Here is a 22766-nt window from a genome sequence, read left to right on the forward strand (position 1 = left end):
ATAGATCTATCACACTACTAGGTATTTATGCAAAGGAGACAAAAGTACTGATTGGAAGGGACAAATGCACCCTGCTATTTATAGCAGCATTATCAACAATAACCATCTATGAAAATAGTCCAATTGTCCATTGACTGATGAATGGATAAAGAATGTATGTATAGACATACAATAGAATACTACTCAGCCATAATAACGAATGAAATTTTGCCATTTGCAACCATGTAAATACAGCTAAAGAGCATAATGCTAAGCCACATAAGTCAATCAGAGAAAGACAAATACCAAATGATTTCACACATATTTAGAGCTTAATTTTTTGTGTTTAGTTATTTTTCTGCACTCTCAGTGCAGAGCCAGACATGGGGCTTGAACTCACAAACAGTGAGATCATGATCTGAGCTGAAAACAAGAGTTGGGCACCTAACTGACTGAACCACCCAAGTGCCCTACATATGTAGAATTTAAGAAACAAAATAGATGAAAATAGAGGGATGAAAAGAGAGAGGCCAACTGGGACACAGACTTTTAAGTATAGAGAACAAACTGATGTTTACTGGAGGGGAGGTGTGCAAGGGAATGTGTTAAATGGGTGATGGGTATTAAAGGGTGCACTAGTAGTGAGAGCACAGGGTGTTGTATGTGACTGATGAAACACTAAATTTTACATGTGAAACTCACATACACTGTATGTGAACCAACTGGAATTTATATAAAAACTTGGAAAAAACAAAGTTCTAGAACAAGAGCAGTACTTAATTTTTCTTTGATTTCTTTGAAGGCTTGGTGGCAGCTGTCATCCCATTCTAATGGAGCCAAATTGTTCCCCTGCATGTCTTTATAAAGGAGCCTAGCTGTGAGGCTAAACCCAGGGATCCAGATCCAGTGATGGCATACCATTCTAGAAGCATGTATGGATCCTTCTTCATGATGGCACCTTTCTTTATGGAATCCCTTCAGCTTCCTCACATCAAGAGGAATTTCTTTTATTTAAATTGTTCCATATATTTTATGATGAAAAACAAGGGAAAAGAAGTACATTCCCTACTTATCTGAAAGGGTTGTGAAAGGGAGGAGTGATATTGATATGAATTTTATTCTGAATTATCATACGATACACATATATTATTACCATTTTTTTAAATGTAGTCCCTTTTGTCAAGCACAGTGTGTATTCCTCAGACTGTGTGTTCAAGTGAGTATGCATTATGTTACATTTAAATATTTCTTTTGATCATGAAACAACACTACAGCCCTCTTTCAACCTAACTGAGTAAATTAAGCTGCGCTTATTAGTGCCATCTGGAAATGAAAAATCTACTGCACTTTTAGCCAACATTACTGTTCTGCAATTGTGGCCGTCTCCGGGGACAAATGGGGCAAAAACAAAAGCAAACAAAAAACATAAAAATTTATCCCCTCTCTTCCTGACCACTTCCTCAACTTTTGTCTCCCCTACACAAAATGCCTGATTTGCTTACTCTTTGGTATCCTCAGCTAGTTTTGAGGCTTTTTTTTGGTCCAGTGTTTTAAATGCTTTAAATATGGGTTTCAAGTGTTTAATGCCACCATACTGGAACCACAAAATGAATGAGAGTTGATTTATTTATCTTTTAAATTTTTACTTATTTTTTTAAGTTTTTATTTTAATTCCAGTTAGATAACATATAGTGCTATATTAGTTTCAGGTGTACAATATAATAATTCAACACTTCCATACATCATCTGGTGATAAATGAGAGTTTAGACTCTAAGATATTATGGAACTTCCAGCAATCATTTCTGTTATTGAGGAAGCATTAACAATAGAAGAGTAGCAGCATTTAAGACCAATAATACAAGTATATATAGAGGGAATTTGAATAGAACTTAGATATTTATCCTTTATGGCCATTCTATTTAACCACAAACTGACTGGATAGAGTGTGAACCCCTGAAAAAGAGAACACAAAACTGATTCTGAAGAGCCAACCCCAGGACCTCGTTCTCTCCCTGTGATATAGTGGTATGAAAAGTTTGCAAATGGTGGCCTATTTCAGGAGAATAATAACAGGAAGTGTTGAATGATATTTGGATATGTATCAGATTTGTGTCAAGCATATGATGGTAGAATTTGGGAAAGTGTCTAATGTTGCAAAGTAAATCTATTTACTACATACAGATGTGGATTTCTTCCCTCCACTTCTCAACTGTTCACACTAAACCTATTCTCAATACCATTTCTTAAGAAACAACGGCAATATTTAAAGACCCCAAGAGTAGTACTAATGAAGTAGAAGCAACTGAGGCCATTGTGTTAGTGATCTATAGCCTTAAGAGTATCATGAGTAGGGCAGCAAGCAAATTCATCTTTGTTTTCTGATGTTACTGTAGACGTTGAACTCTACTCAGCAGCACTGAGTAGCACTGTAACTCTTTAGAATCTAACACCCATTTTTTGTGGTAAAAACCTCAGGGCTTATCACCAGTTTGTTGTATGATATACTGGTCAGTTACTGATTCTGAGTGAGTTACTGATTATTGCAACTCTGCTAATTGGTGAATCATTGGATCTCTTCATGGAAACTTACCTTTGAACTCTTTCTCTCTCCATCCAGCAGCAACAATTATTCTTCTCACTGACATTGATACCAGAAGTTAACTCTTCTTTTTAACGAACTCCTTTTGGTGAGTGTTTTCAATCTTGATTGGGGGTGGACATTTTTTGGATTCTCTTTCTAGGTTCTTTGGCTGATATGGTAATTAAATTGGCATAAAACAGATTAATAGGTGAAAAACAAGTTTAATTACCTGTGTATGGCAGCACCATAAGACAGGTAAAGTCAGAGACAGTCCTGCAAGGGGAATACAATTGAGGCTTGTATACCCCTAAAGAGAAGGGATACAAGGGTTAGGAATTCAAAGAGGAGGAAGACAATTCACAGGAACATGTGAGGAGCACATACTGGGTAAACAGATGTGTGTCCTGCCATGCAGTTGAGTCTTACTGACATAAAAATATATCTCTGGTAATAACTTTCTTCCTGGTACAGACTCCCTATGAAAATTGTTTTAAGCTGTTAAGGAAAAGATAAAAAGCTTTCTGAGTTTCCTATGTCTGTGTTACTTCCTGCTCAAAACAACTACCTGCTAGAGCCATACATTTAGGGGTGATATACTCTGCTCCCCTTCACGTCTCTGAACTGTATTCATTATGCAGTCTCAGGTTTTGGTGATTTTTCTAAACACTACGCTAGATATATAAAGATATCAGCTCATATACATGCAACAAAAATATTCTGTGTCTCTCTTTCTATGATTGTCAATCAACTTAGCCATTATATGGTTCCAAAATATTTATTTAGAGGTTTAAGAACATAATGACACATAATGAATCATGACTCTAGTGTTTATACTAGGTTCTAATATAAGAGGAATGTAAAAGCTTAGAATTTATAGTATTGTAATATCTGAATGACAGATTAGTTCAGTTTGGGTTCCCTTGTACCAGTTTTTCTGATCACAGTAAATTTTTCCATAAGGTCTAAACACTTTACTTCCCTAGAAAGAGACCATTGATGGTATGTCCCTTTTTGTCTTCTTGTTTTGTTACTTTATTTCCTGGTAACACAGCAAAATTAGAGGAGAAAGCGTGTCCTGTTATTATTATGTTCACACATCTCCACAGAAGATCCAGCAGCCAGAGACTCTTCTTCATCACATCTCCTTCTTCCCTGGTCTCCCTTGTAAGCGAAATCTTTTGGCCACAAGATTATTTTGATATATTTTCCCCACTTTAAAGTATATACACATCCTCCGCCCCATTTCCCAAGGGATTGTAATTGCAATGTCACTTCCTTTAGATATGAGAGTCCTTTCTCCTTGGCCACCTGGTCAGAAAGGCAAATTCCCTTATTTGCAGTGTATTTCCTGGTACTCCTGCATATCAAGAATTAGACGCTGACAGATGTTTCAGTCAACTTCGACTGAGTGTGTATCACCTTCATTCTAATTGCACACCTGTTGTGTAATAGCTTCAACATTCTACACTGGGTAATGTTACATATGTCACATGCCACGGTTGCTTCCCATCCAATGTGCAGTCAGGTAGGGCTCAGATCAGGGCATATGCATCCCCCCTGAAGCCTTCTCTACCCATTTGTCTACACCAAGGAACATGTATGCCATTTGATTCAGGGGAGCCGCTGGGCAGCAAGACCATGATGAATCTCCAACCCAGATGCATTTTTTACAATATTTCTCCCCAGGAACACAAAATAGAAGATACTGGTTTTTTCTACCTTTGTGAAAAGATGATAAGGAACCAACATTCACTCCCCAACATTCCTGTATCTTTCATACAAGTCTTTCATAACTTTTTATCTCACCATTAGAAGTCATTCTGTATTTTCCACATTTTTATTAGCAATGATCATTCCTCCATCTAAACTTAAGAACCAAATACGTATTTTTATTTCTTATTTTTTAAAGTTGACTTATTTATATTTAGACAGAGAGAGCATGAGCAGTGGATGGGGCAGATAGAGACAGGGAGAGAGAGAATCCCAACTCACACTGTCAGTTTACAGCCCAGCTTGACACCGGATCTCATGAACAGTGAGAACATGATCTGAGCTGAAATCTAGAGTCCCATGCTTAACCGGCCCAGCCACCCAGGCAACCCCGGCATATGTATTTTTAAATGTATTCTAAACTGACCTCCCTATCTTTACTAACAGTTGATACTTAACTGCCTGGTTGTTGATTAAATTTTCATGTGGGAATCACAAAAATTCTGTTAGGCATTTAAAAATTTGTTGCACCTCACATCATATTTCTGGTTACATTTTAATAGCATCATGATGAAGTCATGCTTGTGCAAAACATGTTTACTTGTTCTGATTGATTGCAATCAATGTTTGCTCTTTGATATTCCAAATGTCACCCTTTGGTCACTAGCAGTCCTCATTTTGATCTCTTTAAACCCTGAGTACCTCTTCTGATAGCAACATGATCTTGTTTACTTTATTAGAAGATCATAATGTTACAGGCTTGTTTTTACTTTTTTAAGACTTGGAACTGGTTGTACTAACGAGCCACTTCTTTATATGCAAGTTAATATTACAGCCCAATGTGGTATCAAGGTGTAAATTAGGTTTTTCCTCTTGAACACTGAGGATAGTACCGAAGATACTCCTTAAATAACTCTTGTGACAGAAGAACTCATCTCCTGTCTCTTCCTCCACCCTTCACTGTCTGGACCCCAACTTTCTTCCTTGTCTGTGAATTCATGTTGATGATTCCAACCAATTTTTACCTTTCAAAATTTCCTTTGTAAAGAGAGGCTAACAATTCTACGTATTCCAGTAAGAGTTGACTGTCAAAATATATTTTAAATATTATTTCCTTTTTTCTTCTTTTAAGCCATTTTTTAAATGTTTATTTATTTATTTATTTATTCTTTTCTTTTTTTTTTTTTAATATATGAAATTTACTGTCAAATTGGTTTCCATACAACACCCAGTGCTCATCCCAAAAGGTGCCCTCCTCAATACCCATCACCCACCCTACCCTCCCTCCCACCCCCCATCAACCCTCAGTTTGTTCTCAGTTTTTAACAGTCTCTTATGCTTTGGCTCTCTCCCACTCTAACCTCTTTTTTTTTTTTCCTTCCCCTCCCCCATGGGTTTCTGTTACGTTTCTCAGGATCCACATAAGAGTGAAACCATATGGTATCTGTCTTTCTCTGTATGGCTTATTTCACTTAGCATCACACTCTCCAGTTCCATCCACATTGCTACAAAAGGCCATATTTCATTTTTCCTCATTGCCACGTAGTATTCCATTGTGTATATAAACCACAATTTCTTTATCCATTCATCAGTTGATGGACATTTAGGCTCTTTCCATAATTTGGCTATTGTTGAGAGTGCCGCTATAAACATTGGGGTACAAGTGCCCCTATGCATCAGTACTCCTGTATCCCTTGGATAAATTCCTAGCAGTGCTATTGCTGGGTCATAGGGTAGGTCTATTTTTAATTTTCTGAGGAACCTCTACACTGCTTTCCAGAGTGGCTGCACCAATTTGCATTCGCACCAACAGTGCAAGAGGGTTCATGTTTCTCCACATCCTCGCCAGCATCTATAGTCTCCTGATTTGTTCATTTTGGCCACTCTGACTGGCGTGAGGTGATATCTGAGTGTGGTTTTGATTTGTATTTCCCTGATAAGAAGCGACGTTGAACATCTTTTCATGTGCCTGTTGGCCATCCGGATGTCTTCTTTAGAGAAGTGTCTATTCATGTTTTCTGCCCATTTCTTCACTGGGTTATTTGTTTTTCGGGTGTGGAGTTTGATGAGCTCTTTATAGATTTTGGATACTAGCCCTTTGTCCAATATGTCATTTGCAAATATCTTTTCCCATTCCGTTGGTTGCCTTTTAGTTTTGTTGGTTGTTTCCTTTGCTGTGCAGAAGCTTTTTATCTTCATAAGGTCCCAGTAATTCACTTTTGCTTTTAATTCCCTTGCCTTTGGGGATGTGTTGAGTAAGAGATTGCTACGGCTGAGGTCAGAGAGGTCTTTTCCTGCTTTCTCCTCTAAGGTTTTGATGGTTTCCTGTCTCACATTCAGGTCCTTTATCCATTTTGAGTTTATTTTTGTGAATGGTGTGAGAAAGTGGTCTAGTTTCAACCTTCTGCATGTTGCTGTCCAGTTCTCCCAGCACCATTTGTTAAAGAGACTGTCTTTTTTCCATTGGATATTCTTTCCTGCTTTGCCAAAGATTAGTTGGCCATACGTTTGTGGGTCTAGTTCTGGGGTTTCTATTCTATTCCATTGGTCTATGTGTCTGTTTTTGTGCCAATACCATGCTCTCTTGATGATTACAGCTTTGTAGTAGAGGCTAAAGTCTGGGATTGTGATGCCTCCTGCTTTGGTCTTCTTCTTCAAAATTACTTTGGCTATTCGGGGCCTTTTGTGGTTCCATATGAATTTTAGGATTGCTTGTTCTAGTTTCGAGAAGAATGCTGGTGCAATTTTGATTGGGATTGCATTGAATGTGTAGATAGCTTTGGGTAGTATTGACATTTTGACAATATTTATTCTTCCAATCCATGGGCAGGGAATGTCTTTCCATTTCTTTAAATCTTCTTCAATTATCTTCATAAGCTTTCTATAGTTTTCAGCATACAGATCTTTTACATCTTTGGTTAGATTTATTCCTAGGTATTTTATGCTTCTTGGTGCAATTGTGAATGGGATCAGTTTCTTTATTTGTCTTTCTGTTGCTTCATTGTTAGTGTATAAGAATGCAACTGATTTCTGTACATCGATTTTGTATCCTGCAACTTTGCTGAATTCATGTATCAGTTCTAGCAGACTTTTGGTGGAGTCTATCGGATTTTCCATGTATAATATCATGTCATCTGCAAAAAGCGAAAGCTTGACTTCATCTTTGCCAATTTGGATGCCTTTGATTTCCTTTTGTTGTCTGATTGCTGATGCTAGAACTTCCAGCACTATGTTAAACAACAGCGGTGAGAGTGGGCATCCCTGTCGTGTTCCTGATCTCAGGGAAAAAGCTCTCAGTTTTTCCCCGTTGAGGATGATGTTAGCTGTGGGCTTTTCATAAATGGCTTTTATGATCTTTAAGTATGTTCCTTCTATCCCGACTTTCTCAAGGGTTTTTATTAAGAAAGGGTGCTGGATTTTGTCAAAGGCCTTTTCTGCATCGATTGACAGGATCATATGGTTCTTATCTTTTCTTTTATTAATGTGATGTATCACGTTGATTGATTCGCGAATGTTGAACCAGCCCTGCATCCCAGGAATGAATCCCACTTGATCTGGTGAATAATTCTTTTTATATGCCATTGAATTCGATTTGCTAGTATCTTATTGAGAATTTTTGCATCCATATTCATCAGGGATATTGGCCTGTAGTTCTCTTTTTTTACTGGGTCTCTGTCTGGTTTAGGAATCAAAATAATACTGGCTTCATAGAATGAGTCTGGAAGTTTTCCTTCCCTTTCTATTTCTTGGAATAGCTTGAGAAGGATAGGTATTATCTCTGCTTTAAACGTCTGGTAGAACTCCCCTGGGAAGCCATCTGGTCCTGGACTCTTATTTGTTGGGAGAGTTTTGAAAACCGATTCAATTTCTTCGTTGGTTATGGGTCTGTTCAAGCTTTCTATTTCCTCCTGATTGAGGTTTGGAAGCGTGTAGGTGTTAAGGAATTTGTCCATTTCTTCCAGGTTGTCCAATTTGTTGGCATATAATTTTTCATAGTATTCCCTGATAATTGTTTGTATCTCTGAGGGATTGGTTGTAATAATTCCATTTTCATTCATGATTTTATCTATTTGGGTCATCTCCCTTTTCTTTTTGAGAAGCCTGGCTAGAGGTTTGTCAATTTTGTTTATTTTTTCAAAAAACCAACTCTTGGTTTTGTTGATCTGCTCTACAGTTTTTTTAGATTCTATATTGTTTATTTCTGCTCTGATCTTTATTATTTCTCTTCTTCTGCTGGGTTTAGGCTGCCTTTGCTGTTCTGCTTCTATTTCCTTTAGGTGTGCTGTAAGATTTTGCATTTGGGATTTTTCTTGTTTCTTGAGATAGGCCTGGATTGCAATGTATTTTCCTCTCAGGACTGCCTTCGCTGCGTCCCAAAGCGTTTGGATTGTTGTATTTTCATTTTCGTTTGTTTCCATATATTTTTTAATTTCTTCTCTAATTGCCTGGTTGACCCACTCATTCGTTAGTAGGGTGTTCTTTAACCTCCATGCTTTTGGAGGTTTTCCAGACGTTTTCCTGTGGTTGATTTCAAGCTTCATAGCATTGTGGTCTGAAAGTATGCATGGTATAATTTCAATTCTTGTGAACTTATGAAGGGCTGTTTTGTGACCCAGTATGTGATCTATGTTGGAGAATGTTCCATGTGCACTCGAGAAGAAAGTATATTCTGTTGCTTTGGGATGCAGAGTTCTAAATATATCTGTCAAGTCCATCTGATCCAATGTATCATTCAGGGCCCTTGTTTCTTTATTGACTGTGTGTCTAGATGATCTATCCATTTCTGTAAGTGGGGTGTTAAAGTCCCCTGCAATGACCACATTCTTATCAATAAGGTTGCTTATGTTTATGAGTAATTGTTTTATATATTTGGGGGCTCCGGTATTCGGTGCATAGACATTTATAATTGTTAGCTCTTCCTGATGGATAGACCCTGTAATTATTATATAATGCCCTTCTTCATCTCTTGTTACAGTCTTTAATTTAAAGTCTAGTTTGTCTGATATAAGTATGGCTACTCCAGCTTTCTTTTGGCTTCCAGTAGCATGATAAATAGTTCTCCATCCCCTCACTCTCAATTTAAAGGTGTCCTCAGATCTAAAATGAGTCTCTTGTAGACAGCAAATAGATGGGTCTTGTTTTTTGTTTTTTTTTTCAACGTTTTTTATTTATTTTTGGGACAGAGAGAGACAGAGCATGAACGGGGGAGGGGCAGAGAGAGAGGGAGACACAGAATCGGAAATAGGCTCCAGGCTCCGAGCCATCAGCCCAGAGCCTGACTCGGGGCTCGAACTCACGGACCGCGAGATCGTGACCTGGCTGAAGTCGGACGCTTAACCGACTGCGCCACCCAGGCGCCCCGATGGGTCTTGTTTTTTTATCCATTCTGATACCCTATATCTTTTGGTTGGCGCATTTAATCCATTTACATTCAGTGTTATTATAGAAAGATACGGGTTTAGAGTCATTGTGATGTCTGTATGTTTTATGCTTGTAGTGATGTCTCTGGTACTTTGTCTCACAGGATCCCCCTTAGGATCTCTTGTAGGGCTGGTTTAGTGGTGATGAATTCCTTCAGTTTTTGTTTGTTTGGGAAGACCTTTATCTCTCCTTCTATTCTAAATGACAGACTTGCTGGATAAAGGATTCTCGGCTGCATATTTTTTCTGTTTAGCACACTGAAGATATCGTGCCAAGCCTTTCTGGCCTGCCAGGTTTCAAAAGAGAGATCAGTCACTAGTCTTATAGGTCTCCCTTTATATGTGAGGGCACGTTTATCCCTTGCTGCTTTCAGAATTTTCTCTTTATCCTTGTATTTTGCCAGTTTCACTATGATATGTCGTGCAGAAGATCGATTCGAGTTACGTCTGAAGGGAGTTCTCTGTGCCTCTTGGATTTCAATGCCTTTTTCCTTCCCCAGTTCAGGGAAGTTCTCAGCTATAATTTCTTCAAGTACCCCTTCAGCACCTTTCCCTCTCTCTTCCTCCTCTGGGATACCAATTATGCATATATTATTTCTTTTTAGTGTATCACTTAGTTCTCTAATTTTCCCCTCATACTCCTGGATTTTTTTATCTCTCTTTCTCTCAGCTTCCTCTTTTTCCATAACTTTATCTTCTAGTTCACCTATTCTCTCCTCTGCCTCTTCAATCCGAGCTGTCGTGGTTTCCATTTTGTTTTGCATTTCGTTTAAAGCGCTTTTCAGCTCCTCGTGACTGTTCCTTAGTCCCTTGATCTCTGTAGCAAGAGATTCTCTGCTGTCCTCTACACTGTTTTCAAGCCCAGTGATTAATTTTATGACTATTATTCTAAATTCACTTTCTGTTATATTATTTAAATCCTTTTTGATCAGTTCATTAGCTGTTGTTATTTCCTGGAGATTCTTCTGAGGGGAATTCTTCCGTTTGGTTGTTTTGGATAGTCCCTGGAGTGGTGAGGACCTGCAGGGCACTTCCCCTGTGCTGTGGTGTATAACTGGAGATGGTGGGCGGGGCCGCAGTCAGACCTGATGTCTGCCCCCAGCCCACCGCTGGGGCCACAGGCAGACTGGTGTGTGCCTTCTCTTCCCCTCTCCTAGGGGCGGGATTCCCTGTGGGTTGGCGTGGCCCGTCTGGGCTACTTGCACACTGCCAGGCTTGGGGTGCTGGGGATCTGGTGTATTAGCTGGGGTGGGTAGGCAAGGTGCACGGGGGCAGGAGGGGCAGGCTTAGCTCGCTTCTCCTTAGGTGATCCACTTCAGGAGGGGCCCTGTGGCAGCGAGGGAGTCAGATCCCCTGCTGGAGGTTTGGCTCCGCAGGAGCACAGAGTTGGGTGTTTGCGTGGAGTGAGCAAGTTCCCTGGCAGGAACTGGTTCCCTTTGGGATTTTGGCTGGGGGATGGGCGGGGGAGATGGCGCTGGCTAGTGCCTTTGTTCCCCACCAAACTGAGCTCTGTTGTCCGGGGGTTCAGCAGCTCTCCCTCCCTTTGTCCTCCAGCCTTCCCGCTTTCTGAGCAGAGCTGTTAACTTATGACCTCCCAGACGCTAAGTCGCGCTTGCTGTCGGAACAGAGTCCGTCAGGCCCCTCCGCTTTTGCCAGCCAGACTTGGGGGCTTTGCTTGGCCGGCAAGCTGCCCCTCCGCCCCGGCTCCCTCCCGCCAGTCCGTGGAGCGCGCACCGCCTCACCGCCCTTCCTACCCTCTTCCGTGGGCCTCTTGTCTCCGTTTGGCTCTGGAGACTCCGTTCTGCTAGTCTTCTGGTGGTTTTCTGGGTTATTTAGGCAGGTGTAGGTGGAATCTAAGTGATCAGCAGGACGCGCGGTGAGCCCAGCATCCTCCTACGCCGCCATCTTCCCTCCGGCTCTTCCAACTCCTATGACTATTATTCTAAATTCACTTTCTGTTATATTGTTTAAATCCTTTTTGATCAGTTCTTTAGCTGTTGTTATTTCCTGGAGATTCTTCTGAGGAGAATTCTTCCGTTTGGTCATTTTGGATAGTCCCTGGAGTGGTGAGGACCTGCAGGGCACTTCCCCTGTGCTGTGGTGTATTACTGGAGTTGGTGGGCGGAGCCGCAGTCAGACCTGACGTCTGCCCTTAGCCCACCGCTGGGGCCACAGTCAGACTGGTGTGTGCCTTCTCTTCCCCTCTCCTAGGGGCGGGATTCCCTGTGGGGTGGCGTGGCCCGTCTGGGCTACTTGCACACTGCCAGGCTTGGGGTGCTGGGGATCTACTGGGGTGGGTAGGCAAGGTGCACGGGGACAGGAGGGGCAGGCTTAGCTCACTTCTCCTTAGGTGATCCACTTCAGGAGGGACCCTGTGGCAGCGAGGGAGTCAGATCCCCTGCTGGAGGTTTGGCTCCGCAGGAGCACAGAGTTGGGTGTTTGCGAGGAGTGAGCAATTTCCCTGGCAGGAACTGGTTCCCTTTGGGATTTTGGCTGGGGGATGGGCGAGGGAGATGGCGCTGGCGAGCGCCTTTGTTCCCCGCCAAACTGAGATCTGTCGTCCAGGGGCTCAGCAACTCTCCCTCCCTTTGTCCTCCAGCCCTCCCACTTTCCGAGCACAGCTGTTAACTTATGACCTCCCAGATGCTAAGTCCTGCTTGCTGTCGGAACACACTCCGTCCGTCCCCTCTGCTTTTGCAAGCCAGACTCGGCGGCTCTGCTTGGCCAGCAGGCTGCTCCTCCGCCCCGGCTCCCTCCCACCAGTCCGTGCAGCGCGCACAGCCTCTCTGCCCTTCCTACCCTCTTCCATGGGCCTCTCGTCTGCGCTTGGCTCCGGAGACTCCATTCTGCTAGTCTTCTGGTGGTTTTCTGGGTTATTTAGGCAGGTGTAGGTGGAATCTAAGTGATCAGCAGGACGCGCGGTGAGCCCAGCGTCCTCCTACGCCGCCATCTTCCTGCTATCCTTCCTATTTCATTCATACTAGGCATCAAAAACAAACAAAAAATCTTAGTAACTTTCACTAGGGAAGCGAAAGACCTTTACAGTGAAAACTACAAGACTTTGCTGAAAGAAATCAAAGACATAAGCAAACAGAAAGACAGCTCATGTTTGTGGATTCGAAGAATTAATTTCATTAAATATCCATACTACCCAAAGCTAATGCACTCCAGTTCAACTTCTCCCTCTGCCCAGAATACTTGCCTTCACTCCATCATGTGTTATCCCTGGAGGCACTTCCTGGTCTGCATGCAAATCTCAGTCTGTTTCCTGTAAGATCAAAAGCAACACACAGATGCTCACTCTCACCTTTCCTGTGGTACTAGAAGTCTTAACTAGAGTCATTAGTCAAGATGTAGAAATAAAAGGCATCCAAGTCATAAAAGCAGAAGTTAAATAGTCACTCTTTACAGAAGATAGGATTTTATAAAGAGAACATCCTAAAGAATCAATCATAAAAGTGTTGAGACTAATCAACAATCGGTAAAGTTACAGGATACAAAATCAATATACAGAAATCAGTTTAATTCCTTTACAGTAAAAATAAAACATTTGAAAAATAAAGAAATAAAGAAAAATATCTCATTCATAGTAGTATCAAAAACAATAAAATCTTAGTAAATTTAACCAGGGAAATAAAAGACCTGTACAATGAAAAGTACAAGACTTTGCTGAAAGAAATCAAAGAAGACATAAACAAATGGAAAGACATCTTGTGTTTCTGGATAAGAATTAATTTCATTAAAGGTCCATACTGCCCACAGGCAGCTACATTTTCAACGTAATATTCATCAAAATAGCAAAAACATGTGTCACAGAAATAAACAATCCTAAAATTTATGTTTCAATGTTTAACTGTGATATGCGTAGTTTAGACCTATTCATGTTTATCTTACTTATTAGTTGAGCTTCATGGATGTGTAAATTACTATTTTTCATCAAACTTGAGAAGTTCTTGGCCACAATTACTCCGAAGATTTTTTTCTCCTCTTTTTCTCTCCTTCTGTTACATATGTTGCTATGCTTGATATATTCTACAGTTCCCTGAGGCTATGTTCAGTTTTCTTCATTCTTTGTTTTTCTGTTCATTTCATTCTTTTCTCTATTGATCTGTCCTCATGTTCCATGATTCTTTTTTTATCTGTCAGGTCAAATTTGTAGTTTAGATCTAGTGACTCACAAATGAATGTATTTTTTTATAGCTGTTTTCTTTGCTAATCCAGCATGTGGGTCCATTCAGAGACAGTTTTTATTAATTGCTCTTTTTTTTTACTGAATATTTGTTACACTTTCCTATTTTTTGGAACATGGTACTTTTTGTGGAAAATGGAAATTTTTTGATAATACATTCTCTGGATTTTGATCTTGTTCAAGAAGTGGTTGTTCTGCTTTTTTGTATTGTTTTATTTATTTTTTATTTATTTATTTATATAGTGATTTACTAGAGTGAATTCTTATGAATTAGAATGTTTATCCTTTATGTCTATTCTGTTTAAACCACAAACTTACTGGACAGAGTGCGGAGCCCATGAAAAACAGGTCACAAAACTGTACTTGAAGAGTGAACCCCAGGACCCATCATTCCCCCTGATACAATGCTGTGAAGTCCTTGCCAACAGTGACTAAACTGAGGGGGATAATGGCAGATAAATGGTGATTGGTGCTTATCATGAGTATTACACTTGTGTCAAGCATATAGTAGAATTGGAGAAAGCGTGGGGCACGTAGGTGGCTCAGTCGGTTAAGCTCCCGACTTCAGCTCAGATCATGATCTCGTGGTTCATGAGTTTGAGCCCCGCACTGGCCTCTGTGCTGACAGCTCAGAACCTGGAGCCTGCTTCAGATTCTGTCTCCCTCTCTCTCTGCTCCTCCCCCACTCACACTCTGTCTCTTTCCCAAAAATAAATATTTAAAAAATAAAAAATAAAAAAAAAAAGAATTGGGGAAAGTGCTTAATCCTTCAAAGCTTTGTATTTACTCCTTGTAGATATGGATTTCTCCTCTCAACTTCTCAGTTGTTCACATACACATATTCTCATTTCTGTTTGATAAGAAACAACACAAAGACTTAAGACACCAATAGTAGTGCCATTGATGTAGAAACAACTTAATAATTATACTCCTTATCTATGGGAATTAGAGAATCATGAGTGGGACAACAAATAAATACATCCATATTTTCTGGTATAATTCAAAAGCAGAGACTTTGATCCCTGCCCAATAGGTCTGAATAGCACCCAGCTGCTTGAACCATTTACCATCCATTACTTGTGGGAAACGTATCGATGATTTTCACTAGATTATTGGATAATCTACTGCTCAATATCAGCCTAATCCCTCCCTCTCAATGAGTTCCTGATTATAGGGGCTTTGCTAACTGTTGAATCCTTAAATCTCCTCCTGGAAAATTTAGTCTTTATCTGTGTCCTTCTCCATCAGCAGCAACAGAATTATTCCTCCCACTAGCTTTTATTTCAGAAGTTAACTCTTCATTTCGAAGAACTAGTATAGTGAGTTTATTCTTTACTGAGAGTGAAAATCTTTTCCTTTCTCCATTCTAGGTTCTTTGGATGGTCTAATAAATAAAATGACATAAAACAGATTAACAGGAGACAAATTTAATTATATATGTATGGGAGCCCCGCAAAGGCATACAGAGTCCAAAACAATATGACAATTGAGGCTTATATACCATCCTAAGAAGGATGGGGTAAAAGAGTAGGGAATTCAAAAAGGGGGAAGACAATTCACAAGAAGTTGAGAAGAGCTCACTTTTGGTTAACAGATGTTTGTCCTGCCTTGTGGTTGGAGTTTTTCAGAAATAAAAAGCTATATGTGGGAGTAGCTCTCTTCATGATAAAGCCACCCTCATCTAGATTCTTTTAAGAACTTAAGGAAAATATAAAAAAGATTCTGTGTCTGCTCATTCTTAATTGCCTTCAGCTAAAAAAAATTCATATGCAAAATTGGTACTTTTAGAGGTGACATAGTATGCTTCCTTTCTCCTGTCTGAACTGTACAAATCAAAAAAAAATTTCTAATGTTTATTTATTTTTGAGAGAGAGAGAGAGAGAGAGAGAGAGAGAGACAGAGCATGAGTGGGGGAGGGGCAGAGAGAGATGGAGACACAGAATCCGAAGCAGGCTCCAGGCTCTGAGCTGTCAACCCAGAGCCCAACGCGGGGCTCGGACCCACGAACTATGAGATCATGACCTGGGCTGAAGTTGGATGCTTAGCTGACTGAGCCACCCAGGTGCCCCTGAACTGTACTATTTATGCAGTTTCAGATATTTGGCAATGTTCTAAACACTAGGCTAATTGTATGTAAGCTATCAGTTCTTATGTATGAAACAAAAATATACTGCAACTCTTTGCTTAGACTTTCAATAAACTGAACCACTATATTATTTTAAATATTTATTTAGAGATTTAGGAACATATACTAAAAGAAAGATATAATTTGCCATGATAGTAATTATACTAGGATCTAATATAAGCAGAATATATGATGATATAATTATGTTTACTTTATGAAATGATCAAGATGTTACAGGCTCATAGTTCTAGTTTTGGTCCCAAGATATGGAATTGGCTACTCTTAGGGAGCCACTGCTTCTTAACACTGGGGGTTAATATTAGAACCAATGGGTATGGAGGTATAAATTGGGTTGTTTCTTTGAACACAAGAGGGCAAAGAAGAGATGCCTTAAATAACTCTAGTGACAGAATAACTTATCTCCTCTCTGTTCCTCCATCCTTGCCTGTCTGGTCCCCGACTTCCTTCCTTAGATGTGAATTTATGTTGATGATTGCAACTAATTTTCAGCTTTCATAAGTCTCCTTTGTAAATAGACACTATCAATCCCAGTTTTTCCAGTAACAGTGTGACTATAAAAATATATTTCTAAACAATCACTTATTTCCCTTTTTCCTTTAATGACTCTTGGCCCAGGCTTCCTGGAATTGCTTTTGAATTGTGTGAGTCTGAAGTTCTTCTTTTGTCAGCCTTCCAATGACCAACTATTATGGGAAATAGAAAAAAAGTACACTTCAGAGTCATCTGGAAGTACCCCCAAGTCAACTAAAACCTCAGAGTTCATAAGTATCAAAATAAGATTTTCTCATAAGGCTACTGACTGATAATTATGAAAGGCAAAATATATCCGTCAATGATGAGTCACAAAGTTTAATTTGCACTATCTACATATGATCCATAATTTGAATGTTTTCTTTCACACTTTGTGCCGTTGTTCACATGGTCATTATTGACAATTTAACTGCTCACACGCAATTTATCAGGCATCCTGGAATACATTCATGTCTGTTAGCTCATACTTGTACCTTCTCAATTATTCTAAACAAGTTGCAAGTTAGGAAATAAAACAAAGTTTAAATTACAAGTTACCAAAAACCTTATGAATAGATAACTCATACCCAGAAAGTATATAAGGAAAACTTCTATAAACATGCTAAAAGCTAAAATATTGTACTTCAGTTCCAGGGATGAAAAACCCAGCTGTATATGGAGTGGCAAGAGACAAATGTTTCTAAAGCCTATTCAAGTCAAGTTTGTATATTCGTTTTTACTGTTTATATAGATATACATATATATTATGTATGATTTCTGATTAAGAGCATTTTTTTTGTAATTATATAATTAGTTTTTAATTATGTTTCCTGTGGTTACAAAAATGGAGCACACACACATAAAATTAAGACCCATCCCATGAACAACTGGCTCCTGGCATTGGACCAAACTCCACACATCTCAAATCCAGGCTAGTAGCTTTGAGAGCCTGCTGGTTATCAGTGTTTGTGGAGAAAACAAGAAATCAATTTCTTCTCTTAGTATATGACCAACAACTGAAGATACAGAAGGGAAGATAACATAAAATTTTACTAAATTTCTTTCAAATATTTTTTTCTGTCTTAGCAGGCAACTGAAATATGGAAGACATAGACTCATTTTTATTCAAATTTAAAGGATATTATTTTCTCCGCCCAAGACTTAATATAGGCTTTCTAGAAACATTAAATGATTTTGAAATCAGAGAAGATGATGTCTTCATAGTCACATACCCCAAATCTGGTGAGTTCTGTATTCTAATAGCTAATGTAAGAATAAAATGATAACTTTTTATAATCTGGTAACTCAGTCTTTTTACCAATATTATATAGAGACATATACACTTAATCCATTAGATAGTATAGAGTTAAATGAATTTTGTATCCTATGAAATAATGTCTTTTATAGTGTAGCTATAACTTTTTTTTTTGGTCAAGGAAATGGAAAAAATGTTGAAGTAGATAAATTGAAGATGGCCTGTCAAACACTAAATTGCTGAAGTGGGCTGGAAAACAATGTAAGAATATTTACCATTTAGGTAGCTGCTTCAGACATCATCAAGATAAAAAACTTCTGCACAGTGAAGGAAACAATCAGCAAAACTAAAAGGCAACCAACAGAATGGGAGAAGATATTTGCAAATGACATATCAGATAAAGGGTTAGTATCCAAAATCTATAAAGAATTTATCAAACTCAACACCCAAAAAAACAAATAATCTAGTGAAGAGATGGGCAAAAGACATGAATAGACACTTCTCCAAAGAAGACATCCAGATGGCCAACTGACACATGATAAGATGCTCAATATCACTCATCATCAGGGAAATACAAATCAAAACCACAATGAGGTACCACCTCACATCGGTCAAAGTGGCTAACATTAACAACTCAGACAACAACAGTTGTTGGCAAGGATGCGGAGAAAGAGGATCTTTTTTGCACTGCTGGTAGGAATGCAAACTGGTGCAGCCACTCTGGAAAACAGTATGGAGGATCTTCAAAAAATTGAAAATAGAACTACCCTATATCCAGTGTAAAAAAAAATACTGACTCTTTATCAAATGGTTTTGGGAAAACTGGAAAGGAACAAGCAGATAAATGAAACTGGACTACTTTCTTATACCATACACAAAAATGAATTCAAAATGCATCAAAGACTTAAATATGAGATAGGACCATCAAAATCCTAGAGGACAACACAGGCAACAACCTCTTTGACCCTCAGCAGTAGCAACTTCCTACCACACACATCAGCAGAGGCAAGAAAAACAAAAGCAAACGTGAACTATTGCGACTTCATCAAAATAAAAACTTCTGCATAGTAAAGGAAACAAACAACAAAACTAAAAGGCAGCCTATGGAATGGGAGAAGGTATTTGCAAATGACACATCTGATAAAGGGTTAGTATCCAAAATCTATAAAGAACTTATCAAACTCAACACTTAAAAAAAACAAATAATCCAGTGAGGAAAGTAGCAGAAGACAGGAATATATTTTTTTCCAAAAACATCCAGATGGCTAACAGACACATGAAAAGATACTCAATATTAATCATCATCAGTGAAATACAAATCAAAACCACAGTGAGATACCACCTGACACCTGCTAAATTGGCTAAAATTCACAGTGCAGGAAACAATAGATGGTGGACAAAGATGCAGAGAAAGAGGAACCCTCTTACACTGTTGGTGGGTATGCAAACTGGTGTAGACACTGTGGAAACAATATGGAGGTTCCTGAAAAAGTTAAAAATAGAACTACCCTATGACCCAGCAATTGTACTACTAGTATTTACCCAAAGGATACAAAAATACTGATTCAAAGGGGCACATGCATGCCAATGTTTATACTAGCATTTTCAACAATAGCCAAATTATGGAAAGAGCCAAATGTCCATAGACTGATGAACGGATAAAGAAGATGTGTTTTATACATACAATGGAGTATTACTCAACCATCAAAAAGAATGAAATCTTGCCATTTGCCACAATGTGGTTGGAGCTAGAGTGTATTATGCTAAGTGAAATAAGCCAGTCAGAGAGAGACAAATACCATATGATTTCATTCACACATGGAATTTAGTAAATAAAACAGATGAGCACATGGCGGGGGTGAGAATAGAGGGAAACGAACCACAAGAGACACTTAATGATAGAGAACAAACTGAGGATTTATGGAGGGAGGTGTGTGGGAAATGGGGTAGATGGGTGATGGGCATTAAAAAGGGCACTTGTGGTGATGAACACTGGCTGTTATTTGTAATTGATAAATCAATAACTTCTACTCCTGAAACAAATATTACTCTATGTTAAAAGATTAGAATTGAAATAAAAAAACTTGAAACAAAAAATAAAATACAGGCAAAACTTTAAACTTTAATAAATTCAATTACATCAAAGTTAAGCAGTTTGGGTTTTGCTTCACTAAGGATCATTTGGGCAAAGTTAATAGGTGACAGAAAGAATATACATGCTATGTCTACAATGAAAAAAATATTTTTTATCTACCATATATTAGAACTACAAATCAAGTGTGGGGCAGCAATCTGAAAATAAAAAGAGTCAAAGAAATAATCTGAAAATTTACAGAAGAAAACCACCCTCTGCCAATACCAAAAAAAACCCCAAGTTCGTAGACAATGATATATTATTTTACATCTACTAGACTGACAAAAATTAGAAAATGAGTAAATCTGAACATGGCAAGAGTGCAGAGAGATGTATATGCATAAGCATTTTACCCCTGGGAGAATAGTTTAAAGCAGCCATTCTTTGGAAAGCAGTATGGCACTACCTGGACAACTAAAATACACCTATAACAGGTAATTCCTCTCCTGAATATTTGTCCCTATGAAAATCTCATACAGGTACATAGTGAACACGAATGAGGATATACATGGCAGTGTTGTTTGGGTTGGGGTGTCCATTGGTGGAAAATGGATAGGTCAGTGCAGGAATGCACACCCAGAAACATAGACAGCATCTATTACGCACATTGGATCAGATGTAGCATGTAAATGAACATTAAACCACAGCACACAGTGGCAAACAGAAAGAAATGATGCACATGGATAGGAAATAGAAACACATACAACAATACACGTTCCACAAGAACACTTTCCAATGAGGAATGCACTTTAAACCCCAACACCTGCTTTTCTGTGGTGGGGGTAGTAGTAGGAATTGAAACAGCAAATGAGAATAAATGGACAAACAGAGAGGGAGGGCCTTTGGTGAATCAGTGTTATTAATATAGCATGAACTGAAGAAAATAATTCGTATCCCATTACACTAACGCCTGACTATCAAATAGGCCAAGAAAAATAAAGAAAGGAAGGAAAGGAGGGAAGTGGGGGGAGAGAGAGAGACAGAGAGAGAGGGAGGGAGAGAGAAAGAGAGAGGGGGGGATTGGAAAAAGTGTAAAAGAGGGAGTGGCAGAAGAAGCTGAAAACAGATATTTGAATTTTTGAGTCTCTGCAGAGATTTTTACATCATATTGTTTGAATCTCTGCAGAACTGTGCCATGATTGAAAACCTGTCAGCCCTCCTGAATCTGTGATTCCTCCTGCAGAAGCAGTATCTTTTATCTGGGAAAGCAAAAGGATGAAAGAAACCTTCCAGAGCCTTATAACAAGTTTTCATGAATTTGAACTCATTGAGTTACCAGCTGAGGTAACATGCAGGCACACATGGTCGTGGTCTTCCCTGTGCAACACTGGAGGACTAAAACCACCAACATTAAGATAATGAGATGACGGATAAGTTGCACCCCACCTGCACCTGCTAGCAAGGCTTCTGCACCCAAAAATGATCTTGCTCACCAGGTGCTGCTGCTTAGCATGGGTGATTGGATGGTCTTAGGAAGGAAGGAAGGCTAGGATGGGAATTGATGAGGGGCCAGTGGGTTTTCTCATTTCAGAAGTTGATTTGAACCTTTATGGGACTTACGATTTTTAGTTGGGTAAGTTTTTTTTAGAACATTGCCTGGATATATCTGAACCATGACCTTTATAGAGGGTATGTTTTAATCTTATACCTTTAATCTTAATCTTTATATGAATCACGTAAATTAAGTGTAAGAAATCTAAAGCAGGCAATTACACCCAAATATACTGAGACAAATGTCCTCTTTAATTAGAATTAAGAGAAGTAGTCATCAGAAAAATGTGTCACATCCTACATACAGTGAAAGGCCCAACTTTAGGCATCATCCTTCCCTTCCTGTCTCCATGTGGGTCACAGGGCTTTCCTTAGGGATTTATAATGAACACTATTTCCTTAGGTGGACATCATGTGCACAGTAGGAAACATGGGGAAGGGGGGAAAAATGGAAAGTGACTCTTTCAGTGAAATTCCTTTTTTTTTTCTTTTTGTTTATATTACCTAAAGTCCTATGAGTGGGCTTGTGGAAGGAAATCTAGAGGCAGACATAGAAGGTAATTTAAAAGTCCCATATATGAAGCAGAAGAAAGCACAGAAGATTCAAAGAATCAATTAGTGCGACAAACGACCACAGAGTTTCAAATGTAGCATCTCCTTAAAAGGAAAATAAAGAAAATGTTTGTTTTCTTTTACTCATACTGCATTTTTAATATATTAAAAATTCCATTCTGACCAAATTACCATTATACATGTTATAATAACAAACTCTTATTAAAATACTGATGGCACTTCTATCTGCATTTTGGAGACATTTGTACATCATTGAAAACAAAAATAATTATTTTACAGGAACCATCTGGTTTCAGCAGATACTGAACTTGATTTATTTTGATGAACATCGAAAAAGCACTGAGAATCTGGAGACGATTTTGCGAGTTCCCTATTTTGAGTACCCCAATCAAAACACGGATTTTGTTAATAGACCATCTCCTCGTCTCTTCACTACCCACCTCCCATACTATTTGGTTCCAAGTGGCCTGAAGAACAAAAAAGCCAAAGTAAGAAAGAGACTATGGCTGTTGAAAGATAACTGCTCTTTTTCTTTATTTCATTTCCTTTCATTACACTGACACTGCATTCATCAAGCTGAAGCAAATGTGGCATTTGACATGCTTTTATTTTCAATAGCCATTTTGTTCTTATCGTGGAGAATCTGATTTTTATCTTGTACCCTTTTCCTGATCACATATGTAATACAGCCATTAAAAATGAAAGAGTATATATCTGTGCATTTAATTAACTTTATAATGTAAATTATAATATAATACACATTTTAGATTATATATC

General features: G+C 38.8%; 1 protein-coding gene across 5 annotated transcripts in view; it reads left to right on the forward strand.

Moving 5' to 3' along the window:
- Window positions 1-785: 785 nt before the first annotated feature.
- Window positions 786-22766, forward strand: part of LOC132667552 (amine sulfotransferase-like) — a 35702-nt gene continuing 13721 nt past the window's right edge. Inside the window, exons 1-4 of one of the 5 annotated variants that reach the window (XM_060616479.2) lie at window positions 786-911; window positions 2598-2667; window positions 17623-17778; window positions 22269-22477. In XM_060616479.2, the coding sequence (XP_060472462.1) occupies window positions 17637-17778; window positions 22269-22477 (351 nt within the window). In that variant the 5' untranslated portion in view covers window positions 786-911; window positions 2598-2667; window positions 17623-17636. The other 4 variants (XM_060616481.2, XM_060616478.2, XM_060616476.2 and 1 more) reach the window with 4 other exon arrangements.

The sequence above is a fragment of the Panthera onca genome, chromosome B2 (genome assembly GCF_046562875.1).
Source record: "Panthera onca isolate mPanOnc1 chromosome B2, mPanOnc1 haplotype 2, whole genome shotgun sequence".
Taxonomy (NCBI): domain Eukaryota; kingdom Metazoa; phylum Chordata; class Mammalia; order Carnivora; family Felidae; genus Panthera; species Panthera onca.